General features: G+C 41.6%; 1 protein-coding gene across 3 annotated transcripts in view; it reads right to left on the bottom strand.

Annotated features, from left to right (window-relative positions):
- ZNF423 (zinc finger protein 423) overlaps positions 1 to 20,750 on the bottom strand; it is a 280,738-nt gene extending 259,988 nt beyond the window's left edge. For 2 of the 3 annotated variants that reach the window (XM_064723039.1, XM_064723043.1), the window contains exons 1-2: positions 20,585 to 20,750; positions 17,840 to 17,970 (exon numbers count right to left, since the gene is read on the bottom strand). In XM_064723039.1, coding sequence (XP_064579109.1) covers positions 17,840 to 17,891 — 52 coding nt within the window. In that variant the 5' untranslated portion in view covers positions 17,892 to 17,970; positions 20,585 to 20,750. Of the gene's footprint in view, positions 1 to 17,839; positions 17,971 to 19,938; positions 20,166 to 20,584 lie in introns of those variants that run through there. The other variant, XM_064723040.1, reaches the window with a different exon arrangement.
- Between the last annotated feature and the right edge of the window lie 49 nt (positions 20,751 to 20,799).

Here is a 20,799-nt window from a genome sequence, read left to right as displayed (position 1 = left end):
GAAAGGCGGGGGCCCCCAGCGAACGTTCCAGCCGGGAAAGGCCCGGGCTCCCTGCGAATATTCCAGTTGGGAAAGGCCGGGGCCCCCAGCGAACGTTCCAGCCGGGAAAGGCCCGGGCTCCCTGCGAATATTCCAGCCGGGAAAGGCCCGAGCCGCGACGGTTCCAGCGCGGACCGGGAACCCCCGCCCCGCCCGCTGCCCGGTGCGTGGCTGCCCCCTGGCGGGCACGGGCGGCAGCGCAGGCGGAGCAGGGCAGGGGCCGGGCGGACACCGGCACCGCCCCGGGAAGGAGGCTCGGGGAGCGGGGTTCTCCTCTCCGTCCTCCTGCAGGGGCACTGACCCTCCCCGGGGCAGCACCCGTGGGCTCTGCAGAGCCAGCCCGCCCCGCGGGCACGGGCAGCCTCTGGATTTCCTGTAGGTTTTGTCTTAACCTGCAACTCCACATCTGCGGGCTCTGCCAAAGCCCTGAAATAAAGCGGGGCCCACCGAGCGCTGCTCCCGCCTGGCAACGCCTATCAAAAACTGTCTAAACAGCCCTCCAACTTCCCGCTTGTCCTAACGACCCACTCGCTTTAAACCCCAGCTTCCTAACCCTCACGGCCCTTTCCCACAAAGCTGGAGAGCTGGTACCGGGGCCCTGCGAGCAGGGGGCAGAGGAAGCAAAGGGCACAGGTACATTCGTGTGCGAACAACTTAAAAAGTCGCGGAGCAGTTTATGTAAAGAGCTGTTTTCTCCTTCCCTCCCCCCTTACGTCACTGCTTGAGGACTCAGGCATGTGGCATTCCTGTGAAAGAAAGACTCGGCGCTGGAGAAAACAAAAGCACCGAAGGAACAGTTCAGCGAGCTCAGGAAACGTGCGACAGCCCCGGCTGGGCAGGCGGGGGGCACTGAAACCCCTCCGGCTACTGCCAGGGCCCTGAGCCCAGCACCGTGAGATTATCTGAGTACTCTGCCCGTTCAGCCACGTAGAACCACCCCTGCAAGCTAAAAACTGTGGGAAAAAGCATCAGAGAAACACCGTATCAACAGTGGTTTCAGCAAGACCTAACAAGGACAAGAAGAAAAAAAAAAAGAAAAAGAGAAATCTCTGATTTAATGGGCCAGGCCCTGGATATTGAAGCACATTGCTTCATTGTCAGGAAGGGTAAAGAACTTCCTAGTTATTTGCTCTGCTGAGGTACCTGGATACACTTATCACATCCAAACAACTTTTTTTTTTTTTTTTCTTTATACTTTTAACAGCATGAGGCTTGTTTTCACAGCCATAGCTCATTTCTGTGGTCTCTAATAGAATACTGGTGTATCTCCAAATCCTCCCTAAAATATGGACTCAAGCCAGGCAATTCCAGTATTTTCCTCCGAAAGTAGCACTCATAAAAGTGTTCTCCCTCCTGCTAATGGAACCAAAAGAGAAAAAAAGCCATGCAAGGGTTGGGTTTGTGTGTTTCAGTGCAGCCAGTACAGCACTCAGTCAGTACAGGTGCAAAGTCCCAGCTGAAACACAACTTGCTTTCTTTGTGCTTGGATGCGCAAGAGTCAGCTCTGGCCTGTGCCTGTGCTCACTGACTGAGTCCACTTAGCCAACCAGGTCACTCAGAAGCAAAATCTTGAATATTTACTACATTGCTGCTTTGCTGTCAGAAAGTTTCGCCACAAAAGGGTTCCCATCACTTAGAAGAGCCCAATCTATGGTACAGAGGCCGTGCTCAGCCTGCCAAACCAACTCAGTCTGCCCACAGCCTGCCTCTGCCTCCTGCCTTTCCACACAGGTGTCACTGGCTGGAATTTCAGAAAGATTTAGCCAAGAGCCTAAACTTACAGTGAAAGATGAAGAAGCTTGAAGCCTCACAGCTTTCATGAGAAATGAGTACACATCCTGTTGCAATTTCAGAGTAGCTCACAAGAGGCAGCAGATACATTGCCAAGAAGTTTCTACTTCCATTCATGCCATCTGTGATATGTCTTAGTTCACTACAGCTCATTAGTTTACACAAATTACACAATCCAGCACTCTTCCCTCCAAAAGACAGAGAGAAGAAGGACCAAAGCAGACATCACTAAAATGTTCCACATCTGGTTTGCACTGAAATATGAAGGAAATTGCTACTAAGTAAAGCAAAGCTATGCAGTAAAGCAATACTGACGCTAAATAAAGCAATACAGTGATGCTTCTGTTTGCTTTTCATACCCTAGGAAACCTCATGAAGCTTTACAGATGCAGAACAAAGTGCTCAGGTGTTAATTTGTGTCCAAGTTGAAGGTGTTTCCAATACCCATGTAAAGTTTGGCACATTCTCTGATTACAACATTATATATTTAAATAAAGATGCACCACTTCTTTAATTGGGTGACTATTTGATAAGGAACACAGCATAGTTGTATTTATCATCAAGTTTGGGGTTTTTTACTATAGGGATTATGACCACTGGAGTGCCTTCTATTATCACCCAGCATTTAGCACACAGTGGAAGCCACTTTTCTTCATCTCTTGTCATTGAGGCTGAGGACAAAAGAGTCAGAGGGTTTGGGATATCCACTGACAGCATACCAACCTGGGTACTCAAAATAAAGAAATCTTTACACAAACAGGATCCAGTTACAGACACTTTACTTGATTTGCCCAAAATTACAGGGATAGGCAAGAAACTCCAGGAAGAACATAATGCTTTTTGTGACATCTCAGCTCTCAGGATTACCACAGTCTTAGAAATTTACAGTGTGTTGCTGACTGAGGAGCTTTCCAATTTTGGCAACACCCTCTGCCTCTATTACATAAGGCAGCTTTGAGTTTAAAATATCCCAGATATATTGACACAAACATGCTGCACAAATAAGTGAGCAATGGTCACACACAACAGAGGACAACCATAACTAGGGAATACACCAACATCATAATTCACACTGGATGAGACTGGACTGGAGACTCAGTTCATCATCTTCTAGAAACTTGATATTGCAGCTTTAGTGTTGTTAAGTGTTGTAGCCCTGATACATAAACCAGCACTAAACATAACTAAATGAACCAGAACTCCACAGTCTTCAGTTTCTGTCTTAGGCTTGAGTCTAAGATCTACCCAGGAAATCAGGAATTATAATTACTGATGCCAGAATTTGCCAGGGAACTTTTCTGAACAATTAGTTCTCACTGAAGAGATATTAAGAAGCTGCTAAGACATCAAAGTAGCTTAAGTACTGTCAAGCCAACACTGTACATAATTTCATTCATAACAGACTTGAGAATGGAATTTTTCTTCCCTCTACACATTCCACTTACCTCTGCAACAGTGCTACACCCCATTAAACGCTATAAAAGAATTACAAGGAAAAAGTACCAAAGAGGGAAATACCCAATAAAATATGTACTTTTACAAACATAGTAGGAAGTTTACAACACACAAATGAACCCAAAAGAAAGGATAAGAGCCTTAGGCTCACACCATTTATTCAGCCCACAAACCAAGAAAAACCAAGCACATGTGAAAATTTCTTAACACAAGAGGAAACAGCATCCTGCCTGGTACCCACAGAACACTCTCATCATTAGTAAAACTCATTAAAACAAAAAAGCAAACTAAAAACGCAATAAAGAACTTATGCTCAGCCCTACGTAGCACAGAACTATGAAAAAAAGAGAAAAAATGCAGAATTACAAAATGTTTAAAAGAACAGTATCTAAAGGCATTAAAATAATTAATCACCAAGCTTCCATCATCATGCACTCAGACAGTGCAAGATGATGGAAACTTGATGATTAATTATTTTAATCATCAGTGCACTCAGACTAAAGCAGCAGCCCTCATCACTCAGGCAACCAGTATTTGTATTTTTCAACACATCTGTTGCAAAGACTGTTTAGACAGTAAAGACAGTTTACTGCTGTCTTACCACAGTCTCTCAGTCATGCTCTGCAGCTGGAAAACATGAGAAATCACCTTCATAAACCAGTAACTCTTCTTTCTCAATCCCACAGCCCATGTGAGTGTTTGAGGGGACTGAGCTGACAGGTTTTCCCACAGCCCACCCAGGATTCATTCTGTGCCTGGGCACCACAAGGCACAGAAACAGCTAAACCAATTTTCTGAGGTTTTACTTGTAGCTTTGCAACAAGCATAAGCAAAACTCAGTGACTGAAGCCTTCTTTCACAACTTGCAGATTACTTTAGACAAATATATCATGAAGACATTCTTCCCTGCAGCAGGGTCCTTCTCCTGGCACTGCAGCAGCAGGCACCCTTCAGGTAGTGTGGGAGAGCTGCCCACCCTGGCACAACGCTCACCTGCCTGTCACCAGCTGCCAGCTGGTGAAGCAACAGGATAAAAGAAAAGTCAGGCAAAGGGAGCGGTGAACTTTCCTCCTCAGTCTGCAGTGGGTAGAGAGCATGCCACCTGCATTGTGTCCATGGAAATGAAAGGCAAAGTGAGGGCACTGGTTCCTCCTTCTTGGTTGGGTTGCAGCAGCTGCAAAGCTCCCTGTGTCACTTTGATCTGCTCCAGCAGGACACCAGCTTCAGATGCCTCCTTGCCCTCCACGACTGGTGCAGGCCTCTGCAGCTGGACTACAGTTCAACAACATTTTCATTTAGTCCATGTATAATATCTGAGTTCAAAAGCAAGTCAGAATAGCACTAGTGTTTGAAAAATATTTTAAATACAAGTTTTCTGTCAGAAAAGTAAATCCAGCTAAAGATGTAAGAGGGCAGAATGAGAAATACAGTGCCTTTAAAATATATCACCACATGAGACCTGAGGAAGTGGAAATCAACGGCAGTACTGGCGATATGAAGAAAGTCAATAATTCAAGCACTCTGGGCAATATTTTAGCCTTAACTATAGATGAAAGTTATCATTCCTCTTTCTACTTGATCACTGGAGCAGGGTTCTGGTTAAAATCTCACCTGATATGTTTTCTTTTTGGTAAAACGCAATGTAGGCCTCAAGCGACTCCTGTCCAGCTAAGCAGTTCAGAAAACAAACAGCAGATTGATCAAAGGATGTGTTGAGAGCAATTTTCTGCCCTCAGCAGCCCTCTCGTGGGCCCTGATGCTGGTCAAACATGGAGTTTGTTCCCATCCTCAGGTGTAACAGAGGTTTGAGGACAGAAAATGGAGACAGTTCATGTTCTCCACCCTGGCCTCAGCCAGGCGGCTGCGTCACACAGCCCCACACTCCACACGGCCGCGGCTCTGAGGGGAGCAGCGGCACCTCAGGAAGCTCCCAGGTGACTCAAGAACGAGCAGCAAAAGCAGCCAAGTGGGAATTGGATCTTTCCACTTTGCTTTCCACAAGCAGGGGCCCAGGGTGGGCTGTGCTGGAGCCCTCATGCTCCTGGTCAGAGGAGGTGCTCCCATGCTGGGCAATGCTGTGTGCCCATCTCCCTCACACCATGCTGGGCAGTGCTGTGTGCCCACCTCCCTCCTATGCTGGGCAATGCTGTGTGCCCATCTCCCTCACACCGGGCTGGGCAGTGCTGTGTGCCCATCTCCCTCCTATGCCGGGCAGTGCTGTGTGCCCAGCTCCCTCCTATGCTGGGCAGCGCTGCGTGCCCACCTCCCTCACACCAGGCTGGGCAGTGCTGCGTGCCCACCTCCCTCCTATGCTGGGCAGTGCTGCATGCCCACCTCCCTCACACCGTGCTGGGCAGTGCTGCGTGCCCACCTCCCTCACACCGGGCTGGGCAGTGCTGCATGCCCACCTCCCTCCTATGCTGGGCAGGGCTGCGTGCCCAGCTCCCTCACACCAGGCTGGGCAGTGCTGCGTGCCCATCTCCCTCCCATGCTGGGCAGTGCTGTGTGCCCAGCTCCCTCACACCGGGCTAGGCACTGCTGCGTGCCCACCTCCCTCACACCAGGCTGGGCACTGCTGTGTGCCCACCTCCCTCACACCACGCCTCAACCACTGCAGCACTTCTTCCCTGAGGGAAGCACTGCCAGCCCTTTCAATGTGCAGTAGGACTTAGGAACTGTCCACGGTTCCGTTTACCTTCTCTTTCACTTTATTCACCTCTACTGTGCTTCATATTTTCTTCTTCCACACTTGCCAGCACTATGAATGTTTAAGGAACACTGGCCTTTTAAATCGATTTTAAAAGAATATACCTCACCCAAACACCTACTTGAAGGAAAACCAAGTATTTTTATTTGCCTAAAAGTGATTAAGACCATTTGTGAGAATCTGAAAATAGCAGGACAATGAAAGAGGTACATATGCTGCTCAGAAGTTTTCTCAGAAAAATAAATTACAATTCACTTAGATGATAACATTCTGCAAGGCTTGGGTTTGTTTCTTTGGCTTGGTTGGTTTGTGTGGGTTTTTTTCCTGTATTTAAATCACTGAAATTTCAAACATTATTTCCTTTGTGCACAGGTGTGCTGAATTTAGTTTTACACTAATTTGATGTTAAAAACACTAACTTTAAGCTAATTCACTTGAAAAGTAAGCATCCACAGAAGGGCTCCACTTGTGTCCAAATGCAGGTATAAACTGGTTTTGTGTTTTTTAGCTCCCTTAAATTTCCTATATTCATATGTGAAAGCAGAGGCCCAAGCCGACTCCTAAAATGGCAATGTATTATTCCTTTTCCCTTTTACATGTTTCTTTTCTTCACAGCGCAGGTGTGCACATCTTTCACTCTGTTTCCTTGGGATACTTGGTTTGAGCACTTTCCTCAGTTCACAGAGGGATTAGTGTTTGTCAGGGTGCCACTCAGAGCTGGAGGCCACTGCAGGGCCAGCAGCGCCTGATCAATCCCCATGTGCCAGAGCACCATCTCAGCTTCCTTCTCCCCCTCTTTGGAAAGAGAAATTCTAACCCTGACAGCTAACTCTTTAGCAAAGTTCACCTCAAACCCTCAACCTCAAGTGTTAAAAAAGAAAAGCCCTTAAATGATACAAGTTATTACATTTAATCCCTTTGGGGGAAGTGGGGAATGATTTTGTGATTAAGGACCTACTGTGGGGCTCAAGAGAATTAGTTCAATTCCAGACTCTGAAACAAGCTTCCAGGTTCCCCTGGGAAAGCCTATGCAATCTCCTATCTCACATGGACACCAGCAGGGCAATTTGTAAGTGTGTGCAGCCCTCAGACATTGTAGTACCAACAGCTAAATAAATTCATAGTTAGAACTTAGGTGAGGTTCAATAATTCTGAGGGTTACTTACCTATTCAATGACAGCACTACTATTACACTATCACTTATCACAAATCATTCTTAAAAATTGGTATTACATTCTTGAAAAATAGTGAGCTACATTATTACTTAGTCCTGGGCTGACAGGTAGTTCCTAAGGGTTTAGTTAATGTATTAATGAAAATGATGAATGAATGAAAAAAACTGCAAGATAAAAATAAATTGGCAGGTCTTACAGAAAGACACCACTTAGTTCTCAAGCACAGGACTATTTTCTATGGTTTGCACTGCAGAGCAATTTTGTTCCATTAAGATTTATAGCTGGTATTGTTTCTTGGCAAAAAGAAAAAAAAAGAATTGATCTAATTCATAGGATGAATAAATTTAATAATGAAAACTCATCTGACAATGAGTTGTGATAGAGAAAATCTAGCAAGCACTATCAGAAAAACATAATACTGAAGTCACTGTGTAACCTAGACAGTGAAGTGCTGCACTACACAATACACTGTGATGACATCAGACAATGTCTTGCAAAAAGAACCAAACAATTTAATTACTCTGAAATACTGATAAGAACACATACTAGTCATGTTCTTTGCTATTCACTACCAGTGGAAATTTTCTCCTACTATAATGAAAAACAGCTGTCACACACCAGAAATATAAAGCAAAAGGTACTTCACATTTTTAAAGATATGGCAATCATTTTAAAGTTTCACTAATTTCTGCAAAGTTACTATGCCTATTATAGTTGCAGATAATGATGTATTTAATGCATTACAAAAGTTACTTTCAGTAACTAGACATATACTTCACATACTTCTAAACTATTTTCTATGTCAGAACAATTGTCTCTCTCAGAAGTTGGAAAAATGCTCATAAAATTTCAAGAACAGCATTGCTGGCATGTTTGTTTATGTTCAATCTATAAGCCATACTTTAAACCTAATGTTAAATATTTTGGCAGAGCATCTGCCATTTATTTTACATGTATTAAGTCCGAGCATACTTGGCATTTTTGTGGAATGGATGTTAAAAATGTTTAAATCTGATATTTGATTGGAATGTATGTAACTACAAATTAAGGCAGTTCTTCACATTATTTTACTTCACTGCTTGTCTAATTATAATTATTTCCATTTTTTTCTTTAGTTTTCCCACTGTTATAGTTTCAACTTATAATAGAAGCTAAAGCAGTTGAAAATTAAAAATATCCAATTACAAGCAAATTGCAAGAGACACATTCAAGAGACTGCTATAAAACTGTTTCAAACTGTCAGTTAACAGACCAGAAATTCACACCACAAATTCTTGGTCAGAGTCTTCACCTTCATTTCTCTAATGTAAAATGCAGAAATGACTGAGGGACTTTCCATGAATTAAGAGAAATTCCATCCTACCCAACATGCAGAGAAAGCCAGGTCTGATGAGACCTGCCCATTCTAATCTGAATAGTCTGAAGAAGCTCAAACACAGGCTGAAACTGGTGGCAACTGAGTAAAACACACAACTTTATTCTGTGACTGTTTACAACTTGAATTTAAAATCACAAAGGTGCAGCAGTGACATTCATGAGCATTTGTTTTAAAGGAAAAGCCTTCTTCAATTTTTCATTTCTCGCAGGTGACAGAGGGTGTGATGGTGGTTACAGGACTTCCACATTCTCAGTGCTGTCAGTGTCTTCTTAGCTGAAGCTCCCCATTGGTGCTGCAGTGGTTTAACACGAATGGCTGTGACAAAAAACAACGAACACTGTAAGGCAGTTTTAGGATTTGGTAATCCTTCCCATATATGCCTACATCTAAAAATCAATCCCCTCTTTCATCAGTGAAAGGTTAATTGCCACCTTAATGCTTCATTTTTTTGTATTATGAAACCTAATGATTTGATATCCACTTTTGTGTGTTCATGTCCTTGTGGCATCCCTGAAAGGGAAAGTACCAGGCAGTTGCATAGATGCCCATGGCTGGATAGGAATGACAGAAGTCAGAGGGACCATAAAAACTCACAAAGTTTTATTTTGGCCTGAAAACATGGTTATTTAGTCCCTTCTAGCATAAACACATGGTGGTGAATTTTTGAGTAAGGGGCAGGGATGGGAGGAAGGGAGGGTGGAAGGGAAGGAAGGGAAGGAAGGAATTATTTTCAACATAGAAACAGTACTTTTCAGGCTGACATGGCTGCTGTTTTCACTATTTAAATGAAAATTCCTTTAAATCGTTATTTAAATGATTTAAGTTCTCAAGCCAGAGTAGCTGTGTAGTTGTCAGCATCAGGTTCTAAGCAAAAATTATTTACAGTTATTAAACCCAACAGCTACAGGTCTTTGTCACTCACCTGGTGGCAAAAGGGCAGGTGTCCCTCCAAGCTGTGGCCATTCTGCAGGTTGATATGAAGAACATCCCAGAAGTCCAAACCTTTTAACAGGTGCTAAAAGAAGAGGTCGAGGATTTTCCTTTGCATCTGAGAGTCCTGTTTGGAAATAGTTTTTGTGTTTTGTTGTCAAGTGCTTTAAAACAAACAGTAACATCCACCTTGGTTTGTACAGGACACTCCTTTAACTGTGAAGGTCTAAAACCACCAGGCTTGAGCAATGCCTGAAAACAGTAACTGAAAGCAGATACAGCAATGTGCAGCCAAAGCCGTGGCACCACAGCCCAAGAGCTACAAACGCCTTGGCCTCTCTCATTCAGTGCCCGACTTTCAAAGATGTACAGGCACTGAGCTACCAGTCCCATAGGTATTAACAACAGAGCACACTGACCTGCAGGGTTACTAATCATAGCATGAGCACACTACAAAGCCAAACTCTCTGATATTAATGTTAACCTGCACACAAGTTAAACTGACAAATGAAGTGCAATTGGTATGAAAAGTTAAAGCCAGATTTTAGTTCATGACAAACAGATGTCATCTGAGGCTGGTTCTAAGCAAGGATTTAATCCATGACCATAATGTAGGTCACTAGTTTTGATAGAGTTTGTGCCTGGTATTCATCCAAGGAATCAGAGTCAGCACATCAATAGCTGCCAAGAGTGTACATGTAGTTTCTTTTTACACCAGCGATTAATAAAAGAAAATAATCCAATTAAGCAGATGTCACAATATTTTTCTGCTGACTTCCCCATAACTTTCAATCATTAAAGCAGTATTTAATTTACAACAAAACACTATACTCTAATTCTATGCATCCGAGAATATTCATGTTTAAAACCTGAACCGCCCTCACCGTTTCTGCTGCCCTTCTGGTTTCCCCATGAGCTTCAGTAACTCAAAAGAATTGCAACCAACTTGGTAACTAAAAAAGAAAGCTTTGTGGAATGGGAAAAGTTCACAACAGGGGAGGAAAAAAAGCATTCTAAAATAGCCAGGTGTTCACCTCAACCCATACCAACTTCAAACAGATGCAAGGACAGTAGCTGAATCTGATTTCAGACTAAGGACATGAAAGATGAGTTTTATGTTCTTATGCTTTTATAACGTTAGAACGAATTCATTTTTAGATAAAGAATAGTATACTCCCCTACTCTCCAATTCTTTCACATAACATTTGCTCTGAAAATAGCATGGCTGAGTTCCACTCTTTCAACTATTATTTGATCACTGCCAAATATTTGCAAGTTCAGATTTTTCCACATCTCACACGTCTACTTGATTGCTGTTCATGTAGTATCTACTATGTTTTGTTCTACTTCTATGAATAAATGTACTGTGGCAAGGGATCAAGTCAGTCACAGAAAGAGAATGAATTACTTTGAAATATGAAGCTGAAAGAGTGCTGGAAGAAGAGCCCCTGACAGCCTTTCACCCAAGTCAAGGTTTAAGCTCAGGAAAGGATGACTAGCCTAAGATAGCAGTACTGCTTGGCAGCAGAGGAGGTGAAGGTGTGTTCAAGGTGTGGATGGCAGTGCCTGTCCATGGCCTCACATCCTCATGAGATTGTCTTCATCTTCAGGTAAAGGATGAGTTTGTTCACTAAGTCTGAGTCTAAATAAACAGAAGTAGTGAGCAACTCTTCAAAAGAAACTAGGAGCATAAGTAGAAGCCTGTGAGAATCTCACAGTCTTCTTAACACAAGAGCATCAAAGAATTTTCTGTAGAGTAGTTCTACAGACAAAATGATACCAACATTCCAAGTCTAACTCTTGTTAAACCAAGAACTGTATTTTATTTTGATGGATATCACTAACTTAAATGCATTTCTGTGTACAGTGCTATTACAACTTAAATCCTCAACAGAATTAGCAGATGATCAAACACTTTGCAAACGTAACCTGTGAGAGAGCAATTCCCCTTAGGGACATGTGTATATTTCCTTAGAACTTGTCTAATTTTGTGAAGAATATCTGCACATACTGCAGGGTGCACATGCCCATTAATAGACATGCCAGCATTTTATACACAAACATTTTATCTCTAGTGCCTGTCATTTATTTACCGATTATTTCTTATGCATAAGCAAGCTTAAATCAGATTTAAAAGTTGTTCAAAGTTGTATTTCAGAGAAAAAAAAGAATACCTTCAATTATCTGGTAGGTGCAGAGTCACTTACTGGGTTCAACTCCAACCAATCCCAGCAATTTCCTGCTTGTAACAGAAATGTGTCTCATGTCCAGAGGCACACTGCACATCTCACAGCTCCCATGCTGGGCAGTCACCTACCAGACCAGCTGGCTTGTGTGAAACCCTGGTGCACTCAGCAGATCTGTCCCCAAGAGCTTTGGCTATGAGAGCCAGTGCATCCTGCACAGGCACACCATGATGTGCTCCAGAGATCAGAGATGGCTTTATCAAACTGGTGTTCTCATCGACTTTGCCCTTCTCCAGACAGATAGAAAAATACAGCTCTTGAGTCTGTGCAATATAACAGGGTGAGATGTTTAAAGCTCAGTATTGACCCAGCCCTCCTGTAGCTGCAGAGGTTAGTTTTGATATAGAACCAGTATATGAACTCAATTTGAAATATAAATGAAAAGCTGTTAGTTCTCCTTCCCCCTGTCAAAACATTATTGGTCAGTTTTAACTTTAGATCATGAACAAGATAAAGATTCCCAATTCTACACAAAGTCATTCACAAACACCCAAAATAATAGGTTGGTACAGATTTTTTCTTAATTTCAGAATATTTTTAACTGAAGAACAGAGCAGTTACTTTTGCTCCAGGAGAAATTGCATTTTTGTTACTGTGTTCCTGATACATGGAAATATGTGAAATTTGTAAATTTACAATAAAAAGTTCTGGAACAAATAGAGATAAATCTTAAAATGCATTTTTATTTAGTTACATAGAATCAACACAAGAAACTGAAATTATAATTAGGCAATTACTATATAATTTCCTATCATTTAATTATTGTATGTGAGTCTGTTAAGTGCATTTTATGCCATGTAAGCAGCAATCCAGGACAGACATTGAATCACTATATGTATTATGCATTATTAGAAATTAATTCAGTGAACTATTTCAAAGCTGTCTCATTTTAACTAGGTCAAATTCTGTTACCCAGAAGTGCAATGAATCTGTGTTTAAAATTTAAAGGCGTTGAAAGAAATTTAAACTGCAGTTCTGAATGGAGAATATTTTAAGCAACATCTCTCAACCAACTTAAAGTATCTCTAGATAGAATAATGAAGTCTGATTACAGGGCAAGAGGCAAATGCTATGTTGAGCTGTTCAAGAATACAAAACAGTGAATTAACTTAGTGGAGTGCAGGTGTGAGACCTGACTTATGTGAGGTATCTTATTTTCACCTCATGTTCAGGTTCCTGTAAGTGATTGCCTATAATTCTAGAATAATCCCCTGAAGGAAAGAGAAGTTGGTTATATAAAACTAAAAGTCTGTTTCCCATTGCTGTGCTGTTGCCACCTTGTATGTACCAGAAGCCACAAGTACCAAGTCCAATGCTGAGCGCTGAGAAATCCACAGAACAATGTGCTCTTTGATCAGAAACACCTTCTACACAAATGGGAGGTATCTGTGTTCTCTATTTTAAGCTATGCAGAAAAGAAAGTATTTGCTACAGTAGGAAGCTGTAATATACATCAGAGGAAGATTTTTAGTTAATGATTCCTACTTGATCACATTTTAGTGCTAGAGTGAAAAATTATTAAAATTTATATTTATAATCTGATTTTATTTCATGATCCTAGCATACTGAGAAAGATGCAGCTGAAAAGAATATTGTCGATTATGAACTATTACACTGACATTACTGTAATTTTGTTAGTAGCCTGTTTTTTTGCAAAAATACTGAAGATAGCTCAAAAATTAAAACTAGCAATACATATGTTCTGAGGATTGATGCTGAATGTTAACCTTTAAGAATTTTACTGATAACTTGATTTTAGTAATTTAACTTGGAAGACTACATTTCTTAGCAATATAAAGAGAGGAAAGTCACAAGTTCCATTTGCTTCATCAACAAAAATGTTTGTTCACACTGATCCTGAAATTATGAGTGGAACAGTAGATAGCCAAGGAAGAACTAATTTTTTTATATTGGAATACACCTACTTTTTTAAGCAGTTCTCAAAGTGTCTCATATACATAATAAACCCACATATTTGGTTTAAAACAACTGAAAACAAATTAATTTCTCAGCTTTGCTATTTAATTTTTTTTTTTAATTTTAAGTCCATTTACAATCTGCTCCAATGATTCCACATGATCTTTGAATTTCAGACACATTAACCAACCCAGCTGCAGCAGCTGTAGTTCTGTCTGGATTCCTGTGCTTAAACATTTCAATAGATCACTAAACTGTGATAGTAGCAGAGAATTTCTAACTCTCATTTGAAGAGATTGTGTACTGTTACACATGTGCAACATTCCATGAAGCAGAAGCAAGAATCTCTGTTGTAGTTCCAGTCATATCACTATCAGAAGGACATACATCAAATTTGGAAATCAGTAAGGAGGAAGGGAATTCAATATTGCAAAAGATATTGCCTAGATGCATAAGAAATTTTAAAACTAATCACAAGTTTTAAGGTGATCCAGAAACATTAAATAGGCATGATCTTCAAATATTATCTACATATTTGCAGGGTCACATTTCTGAACTGGGCTACACCTACCTATGTAATTACCATCTCTGTAACAGAGTTAGCCAAACCCTTTAACAGAAACCTACTTTTCCTCCTTGCTGGTGGCAGCTATGACAGTCAGAAGGTGTCTGATTCTTTCTGCATCTGTTGGTAAAACTGCTTCTCTCTACAATCACCCTTGGTGTAGTCATCTGCAACCAACTGGAAAATCAATTAAGGAGCAGCACAGACTGCAGAACTGTACTAGAATGTCACCAAGTTTCACTACTTTACTGCTTAACAATGCTGCTAAAAATGATAAAAACAGTTCCTTAAAGCAAGGGGTTCCCCCCCCGCCCCAGTTTTCATTTCTCTGAGTGTATTTCTTAGACATGTAAAAAATGCTAAGAATATGGCTGGTTAAACTGGGCTGCAAACTTCTCAGAATTATTCTACTGAGAGCAGCCCATTAATCTATTCCAATCCACAGAATATTATTTTTGTAGGATTCTCACCTGAACTGTCTTCCATTTTAATGTTGGGACTCAAGTCTCACTCAAAGGGAAGGCAGTGGGACTAGGAAAAGCCACCAGACTACAGCCAGACACTAGAGACTAAATAGGAACATTTTTCACCTGTGTTACACAACATCTTTCCTAAATACTTTTAAAGCCACGTTGAAAAAAATACCCACAACAGATGTTCACCAATGTAGGAGTCATGAGAAATGAGCTTGCTTGCCTATCTCCAACAGAAGCCACCTTCCAATATTTTGAAGATCTGCAAAATCTACACACAGCATACCAAAGGCCAAAAGTACAAGCATCTTTACACAGTTCCATTCAGGCAATATTTGCATAATGAATCTACATCACTACCTGGCTAAGCTACTATTATTATTAGATACTATTAAATATGATTATTTGTTTAAGTTTCTCTCACCTTGATTTAAAGGCACAGTGCATTTTGTAAAGATTTCTACTAGAAAAGATAAGAATATAAGTTTAGGTATGTGTTACCAGAAAAGACTTTTAAAAGCTAGACTAATCCAAGGTGTTAAACAGATAAAATAAGCATATTTAATAGATTTTCATACATTTGTTTTGTAAAGAGTGCCATATCCAGTAGAAGTGATATACTATTTTTCCTTCAACACTCTTCATTAACAAACTCTAGAGAGATGTGAAAAGGTCAGATTTCCTTCTTTGGGCTTGCCTAAATTACTGAATGCCTGATAACACAGAGCAGCTCAGTCAGCTCCTCCTGACAGTGCTTAAATAAAACCTAAAGTACATGGGCATCACAACAGTCATGGCAAAAATTTGCAGCCACAGTGGGACATTTCAATCCAAACTTTCTGCTTACACAAGATGCTTGTAAAGCTTTTGCTACATCCACTTTCCCCTTAAGTAAAGAGCTACTGAAAAGTGTACAGCAGCAAGTGCCTTCATTAAGCATCAGCAGCTACAAGTGAGTTCTGCATTAAGGGAATAGAAATTTAGCAGAATAAACACCCCCGTTGCTTTCCAGCTGGTCCACAGAGGGGCTGGGTGTGACCAAGTTTGATTTTTGATTAGAATCAATTCAGCACTACAGGTCTGGTTGAATTCAATAAGAACTGCCATGATTACAGGCTCATAAATAGCACAGTTTATTGAAGCAACAGGAAAGTGGGTTCAGGATTTTCAGTTATAAGGGCATTAACAATGAATTTTGTTTTATAAAGGTACTGATAACCTGAGTACAAATAATTAAATATAAAGAATCCATTTAAATTCTGTGTTTATATAAAAACAGTGTTTTTCCTCAGAAGATGATTAACCAAAAACCTCAAGAGAAATTATCTCCCACTTCTCTGGTGTAGTTGCAATACTACAGAGACAAAAGCAAGAGAAGTTTACTTAACAGAGAGTTTGCCATGTTATTTCAGTATATGCCCTTCTGGAAACAGGTGTAGGGTGGAGCTATGTGAGCAAAAAGCTATAATCAGATTTGTGTTCTTGTGGTTCTTTTGTTTGTTTTTCATAAGAAGTACTTATTAGGCTGGAAGGAATCCTTGTTATGCAAAAGTAGTATCAACTTTAACCCTGCAGGACAAGCAGACGACTGAAGGCAAACAACCCTCACAGCAGCTGCTGTGAATAGGATCTCAAGCTGAACAAACAAATGCCCAAAGTGATGGCTGGAAACAACAAGAAATACAGCAAGAAATACAGCATCTCCTGGCAAGCCAGCAATGTACATGGCTCATCATTCCAAAAGCCAACAAACCTCCTACTCCTGAGTCTGGCACAAAGCAGGCTGTGACAGAGCAGCTCAAACAAGGGACTGGATGCCAGCTCTCAGAAGCTGCCACAGCAATGCAGCTGTTTCAGCAGCACAAGCTGTCCCACTGTGCCCTGCACCCATCACAGCTGGTATCACACCTCAGGGCTGCCCCACTGAGAGGTGGCAGCTGCCAGCCAGGGAGGGAGATGGGGCCATACCCACGGGGAATGAGCAGGCACACAGCAACAGTGGCCCCATCACCTCTCAAGGTTTGCCTGCCCACAGCACAGATCCCACACCACTACCTCCAAAAGAAATGAAACAAATCCAGCTTCCAGTCTTGGCTTCTCTGCATTGTTAGTAGCAAACAGTTTGGTTTTCCTATGAGCCTTGTTGTGGTCTGATGTTTTTGGCATGAATCTAAGATTTCAAAGAAAAATGTCCTTGTTCTAAACACTTAACTTTCAACCTGAGAGTCAGTAAAAGAAGACAATGTTGTCACTCTATTCTCATGCCAGGAGTGACATTAGAAGGCCTAAAGCAGCCTTGAAAACAAGGCAAAATCAGGTGAATAAATTTGTTCCCTGACAGCTTTTAGAAAACCAAATACAATGTGTAGGAGAACATGGGGATTAAGAGGCTGAGAAGACTCTACTGGGGAATTAAATGGGAAGGACTAGAAAATGGAGAAGCTGAATACATACGGTTCAAGACTGAGCAAGAATCCATACCCTATTTTTAAAAAGTGTCAAAAAAGTGAACAAGAAGTTGAAGAGGGAGTTTCTTGTGCTAAGAGTAAGCAAGTTTGGCAGAAAAGAAATTCCCTTGCATTCCAGCAGATCCTCAGTTATCAGAGGGCTGGGGGTGGCTGGGCCTAATTTCTGAGTAAAAGCCAATTCAGCACAGTAAGTGCAGAGCCAGTTCAGCACCACAGGCTCAGCCACATTCCCTAAGAACTATCACAGCCTCATTCACAAATAGAAAATTATTGAAGCAGCAGAAATGCAGATTCTTATTGGATTGCTGGATTTGATTTCTTGCTCAGAAACTGATGTGCCTCTAGTGTTACAGCTGTGTAAAGAAGAACAATAAACTAAATAAGAGATTAAGTTATTCTGAATAAAAGAAGCCTGTCTTATGAAGTGTTAGATGGAATATGACAGTGAAGTTTTACCACATCTGCTGTAAGTGCCTCAAATAATAAATGTCATTCCAGTTGCAGAAAAAGAGCAGAGGAACACAAATTAGCTTTACAGTCTACCAAAATTCAAACCATTTATAGCATCTCAAGACATAACTTATCATGTTCAATGTGGCAGAACAAATTGCATACTACACTTCCAAGAAGTGAAAATGAATCTTCTATTACATCAAGCCACACACACAAAATCCATATTTCTACACTATACTTACATTGTGGAGAGATGATCCTCTGGACTTCGTTCAGATGTCTAACAAAAGGCATTCTCTCTTCTACAGAATATGCATCTATTTGATGAAGCTCATCTTCCAGGATAAACTTTAAAATATTTACTATAGGCCAGCTACAAAAAAAAAAAAAAGAAAAGAAAAAACAAGTTATGGAATTTTCTGATCAGATTTCTTTTGTTGTCTAAACCCAGAAGTCCTGAGTATGGATCCTCTTACAGAAAAACCCCAGCAGTACTATAGATAAGTAAAAGACTCCATAGGGAAAATGAGATAGAATGAAGAAAAAAAGGACAGTCTCTTGATAAGATTTAAGCTTTAAGCTCCCAAAATCTACTCAAGAAAGGCATATGAAGCATGTAAACACTATCACTGTATCACTAAATAGAAGTTAGGATTATACTCTTCAAACTTACTACAGTAAACAGATTTATAAAAATGCAGGTTTAGTAAATGCAAAAAGACTGAATATGTAACAGTCTTAAACGTTATCACAGAATCTCTGAAGTAACATGTGGCCTCAGGAGGGAGGGATTGTTCAGAGGAAAATGATTATGAGAAAGGATATGTAGACTAAAAAATGCAGACGGCTGGAAAAGCAAACTAAGAAACAAGTGACCCATCCTAATTATCTCTGATAGCAGATGCTGCCAACAGATGCTCTCACATTATGCTCCAAGTACAGCTGTGAGAATCAGAAATAGGCACCAAAGACGCTAAACTCAGGAAGATGCATTCCTTGCACCTCGAGAAGAGATACTTGAGACAGCACTCGAACCTGACTAAGCATGGTTCTGCAGCCACCTCTGCCATGTGAAGCAATCCAGTGTACAGCCAGCCCTTTTGCTTAGGCTGCTCATTTTCAGGCTTCACACGTGTTGGCAGAGAAAGATATCAAGGGTTACTAGCAGATGCACTAACCCTAAGAAACAGTTTATTTAATCATAGCTGTAGTGCGATGACAGTTACATTGCCTTGCCTCATTTATCCTGGCTAGTCAACAGAGTTGTACAGTAGACAGTAAAAGCTATTTGGGGGAAAAAACAAACCCAAAACATTTTTAACAATCCAAGAAGTTTCACATTAGAAACAATCAAGGAATTATAATTTACGTAAGTATATCAAGGGTTATAGATCTTGGAATTTTTTTCCTGGTGTAGGTTCAGCCTCTGAGTGTCACAAATCATTGAAATTTAAATAAAAATCAGCTTTATGATATCTGTATCTGTTCAGATATAAACCTAATAGACGGAGCAATGTAAAAGACCAGAGGAGATCTGCACATCAGCAAGCTGACACAAATATAAATAGCTTAATGCAAATGACAACCTTCTGATCCTTTCAGGATGCTGGAAATCTCCAAGAGCTATGCAGAGAACTCACTTTTTCAGAACAGCATCCATTTTACTGGGGTCTGATTGATTTAAGGTTCTACAAACTGCAAGAGTACAGTTGTAGAAAGGAAGAAAACATCTCCTTCCCATACTCCAGTCTTTGATTCAGTGAAACTCCAGTGCTAGTATCTGCTATAGTCCTTGTCAACAGGCAGAAAAAACACCACTGAGGTGCTCTGCCTTTCCACATGGAACACATAATTTCAACTACCACCAGTACCATGTTTCTTCTGTTTTTTACACTGGCAAAATTGGTATAAACTAACTAGGCGATACTATAACAGGCTGGACTCAAACACTCTTAAGAAAATAACAGGCCATCATTTACATCCAGTGAGACATCACCAAAGCAAAAGTAATGTATGAATTTCTAGAATATACATTTTTTGTAATTATGCTTAAACCAGTGAGAGCAAAACTACTATAAATCGTATTTTCATGATTTTCTAGGTTCCTTTTAAGAAACAGAAGGAGAGAAATTAGACCACATCCCTACCTCGAGAGCACTGCAGTGCCTCTGCTTTAAGCAGCACAAAATTCTTACTGGACTACAAATACAATCCAGGATCCAGTACCAGTTAGCTGAAAACAGATGGCAGTGCAGAGAGCCCGGCTCCCGGGAGAGCTCACTAATCGAGTCACTCACTAACTCAGAAAGCTTTCATTTAGCAAACAGACCAGTTCAGTTACCTCCGTGGCCCAGCTGGGCTAGCAGCAGGCAGGGCTGTGGGATCGTGATTGCGGATCCCTGATGTCCCATGGGACACCAACAACAGGCAAAGAAACCCAACCCTTCAGCGCTGCTTTTGGCTGACCATTATTCGGCTGTTGCCATCCAGTCCGCGATTGCTGCCGCAGGAGCACAGCCGGGCCCGGGCTGCCAGCACAGCAGAGCCGCCACCACGGCTGCTGTCCGTGACAAACCCCGTCCTTGTGGGGCCAGAGCGCTCCTGCAGCAATAAACCCAGGGGATGGGGCTGAGGGGGGATGTGTGGAATCGCCTCACAGCCCTTCTGACAGAGATACAGGCCCATACCCAGAGACACACGGTCTTCGTGCCCCAGTGCCATCCTCCTGCACAGAAACCCTGATCAATTGAATTGCCTGTGTAGGATTTTCAGCCTACTGCTCGGGCCTGTGGCTTGCAACAGCTTTGCCTGGCCCTGCTGAGGAAATCCCAGGCCAGTCTTGCTGGACCTGTTTCCAAAAGCAGCCTTTAAACCTGTGCACTGCAGGGCTCTCACAAGCGCCTGGGCGAGCAGCCTGGCCGTGCCGGAGCGCTGGCCGGTGACTGCGAGTGGGCAGATGTAGAAAATGAACAAGTGTAGAGGTTGACCTGTGCTGTCTTGAAGGAAGAATACTGTATCTTCTTTTCTAGCTTTTATTTTCTGCCGAGACACGTATATTGAAAAGCCGTCTCAAGTGTTGTGAGGATGTCAGTAGGCGCAGAAAAGGAAAAAACCGCGACGCTGTTGTTTAATAAATAAAGTTCAACACAGCTGCTCGACAACATCCCCACAGCCGGCCGAGCCGCGCCCCTTCGCTGCCGGT

The sequence above is a fragment of the Zonotrichia leucophrys genome, chromosome 11, assembly GCF_028769735.1.
Source record: "Zonotrichia leucophrys gambelii isolate GWCS_2022_RI chromosome 11, RI_Zleu_2.0, whole genome shotgun sequence".
NCBI classification, from domain to species: domain Eukaryota; kingdom Metazoa; phylum Chordata; class Aves; order Passeriformes; family Passerellidae; genus Zonotrichia; species Zonotrichia leucophrys.
The sequence above is the reverse complement of the archived record's forward strand: the minus strand, read 5'-3'. Positions and strand labels throughout refer to the sequence as shown.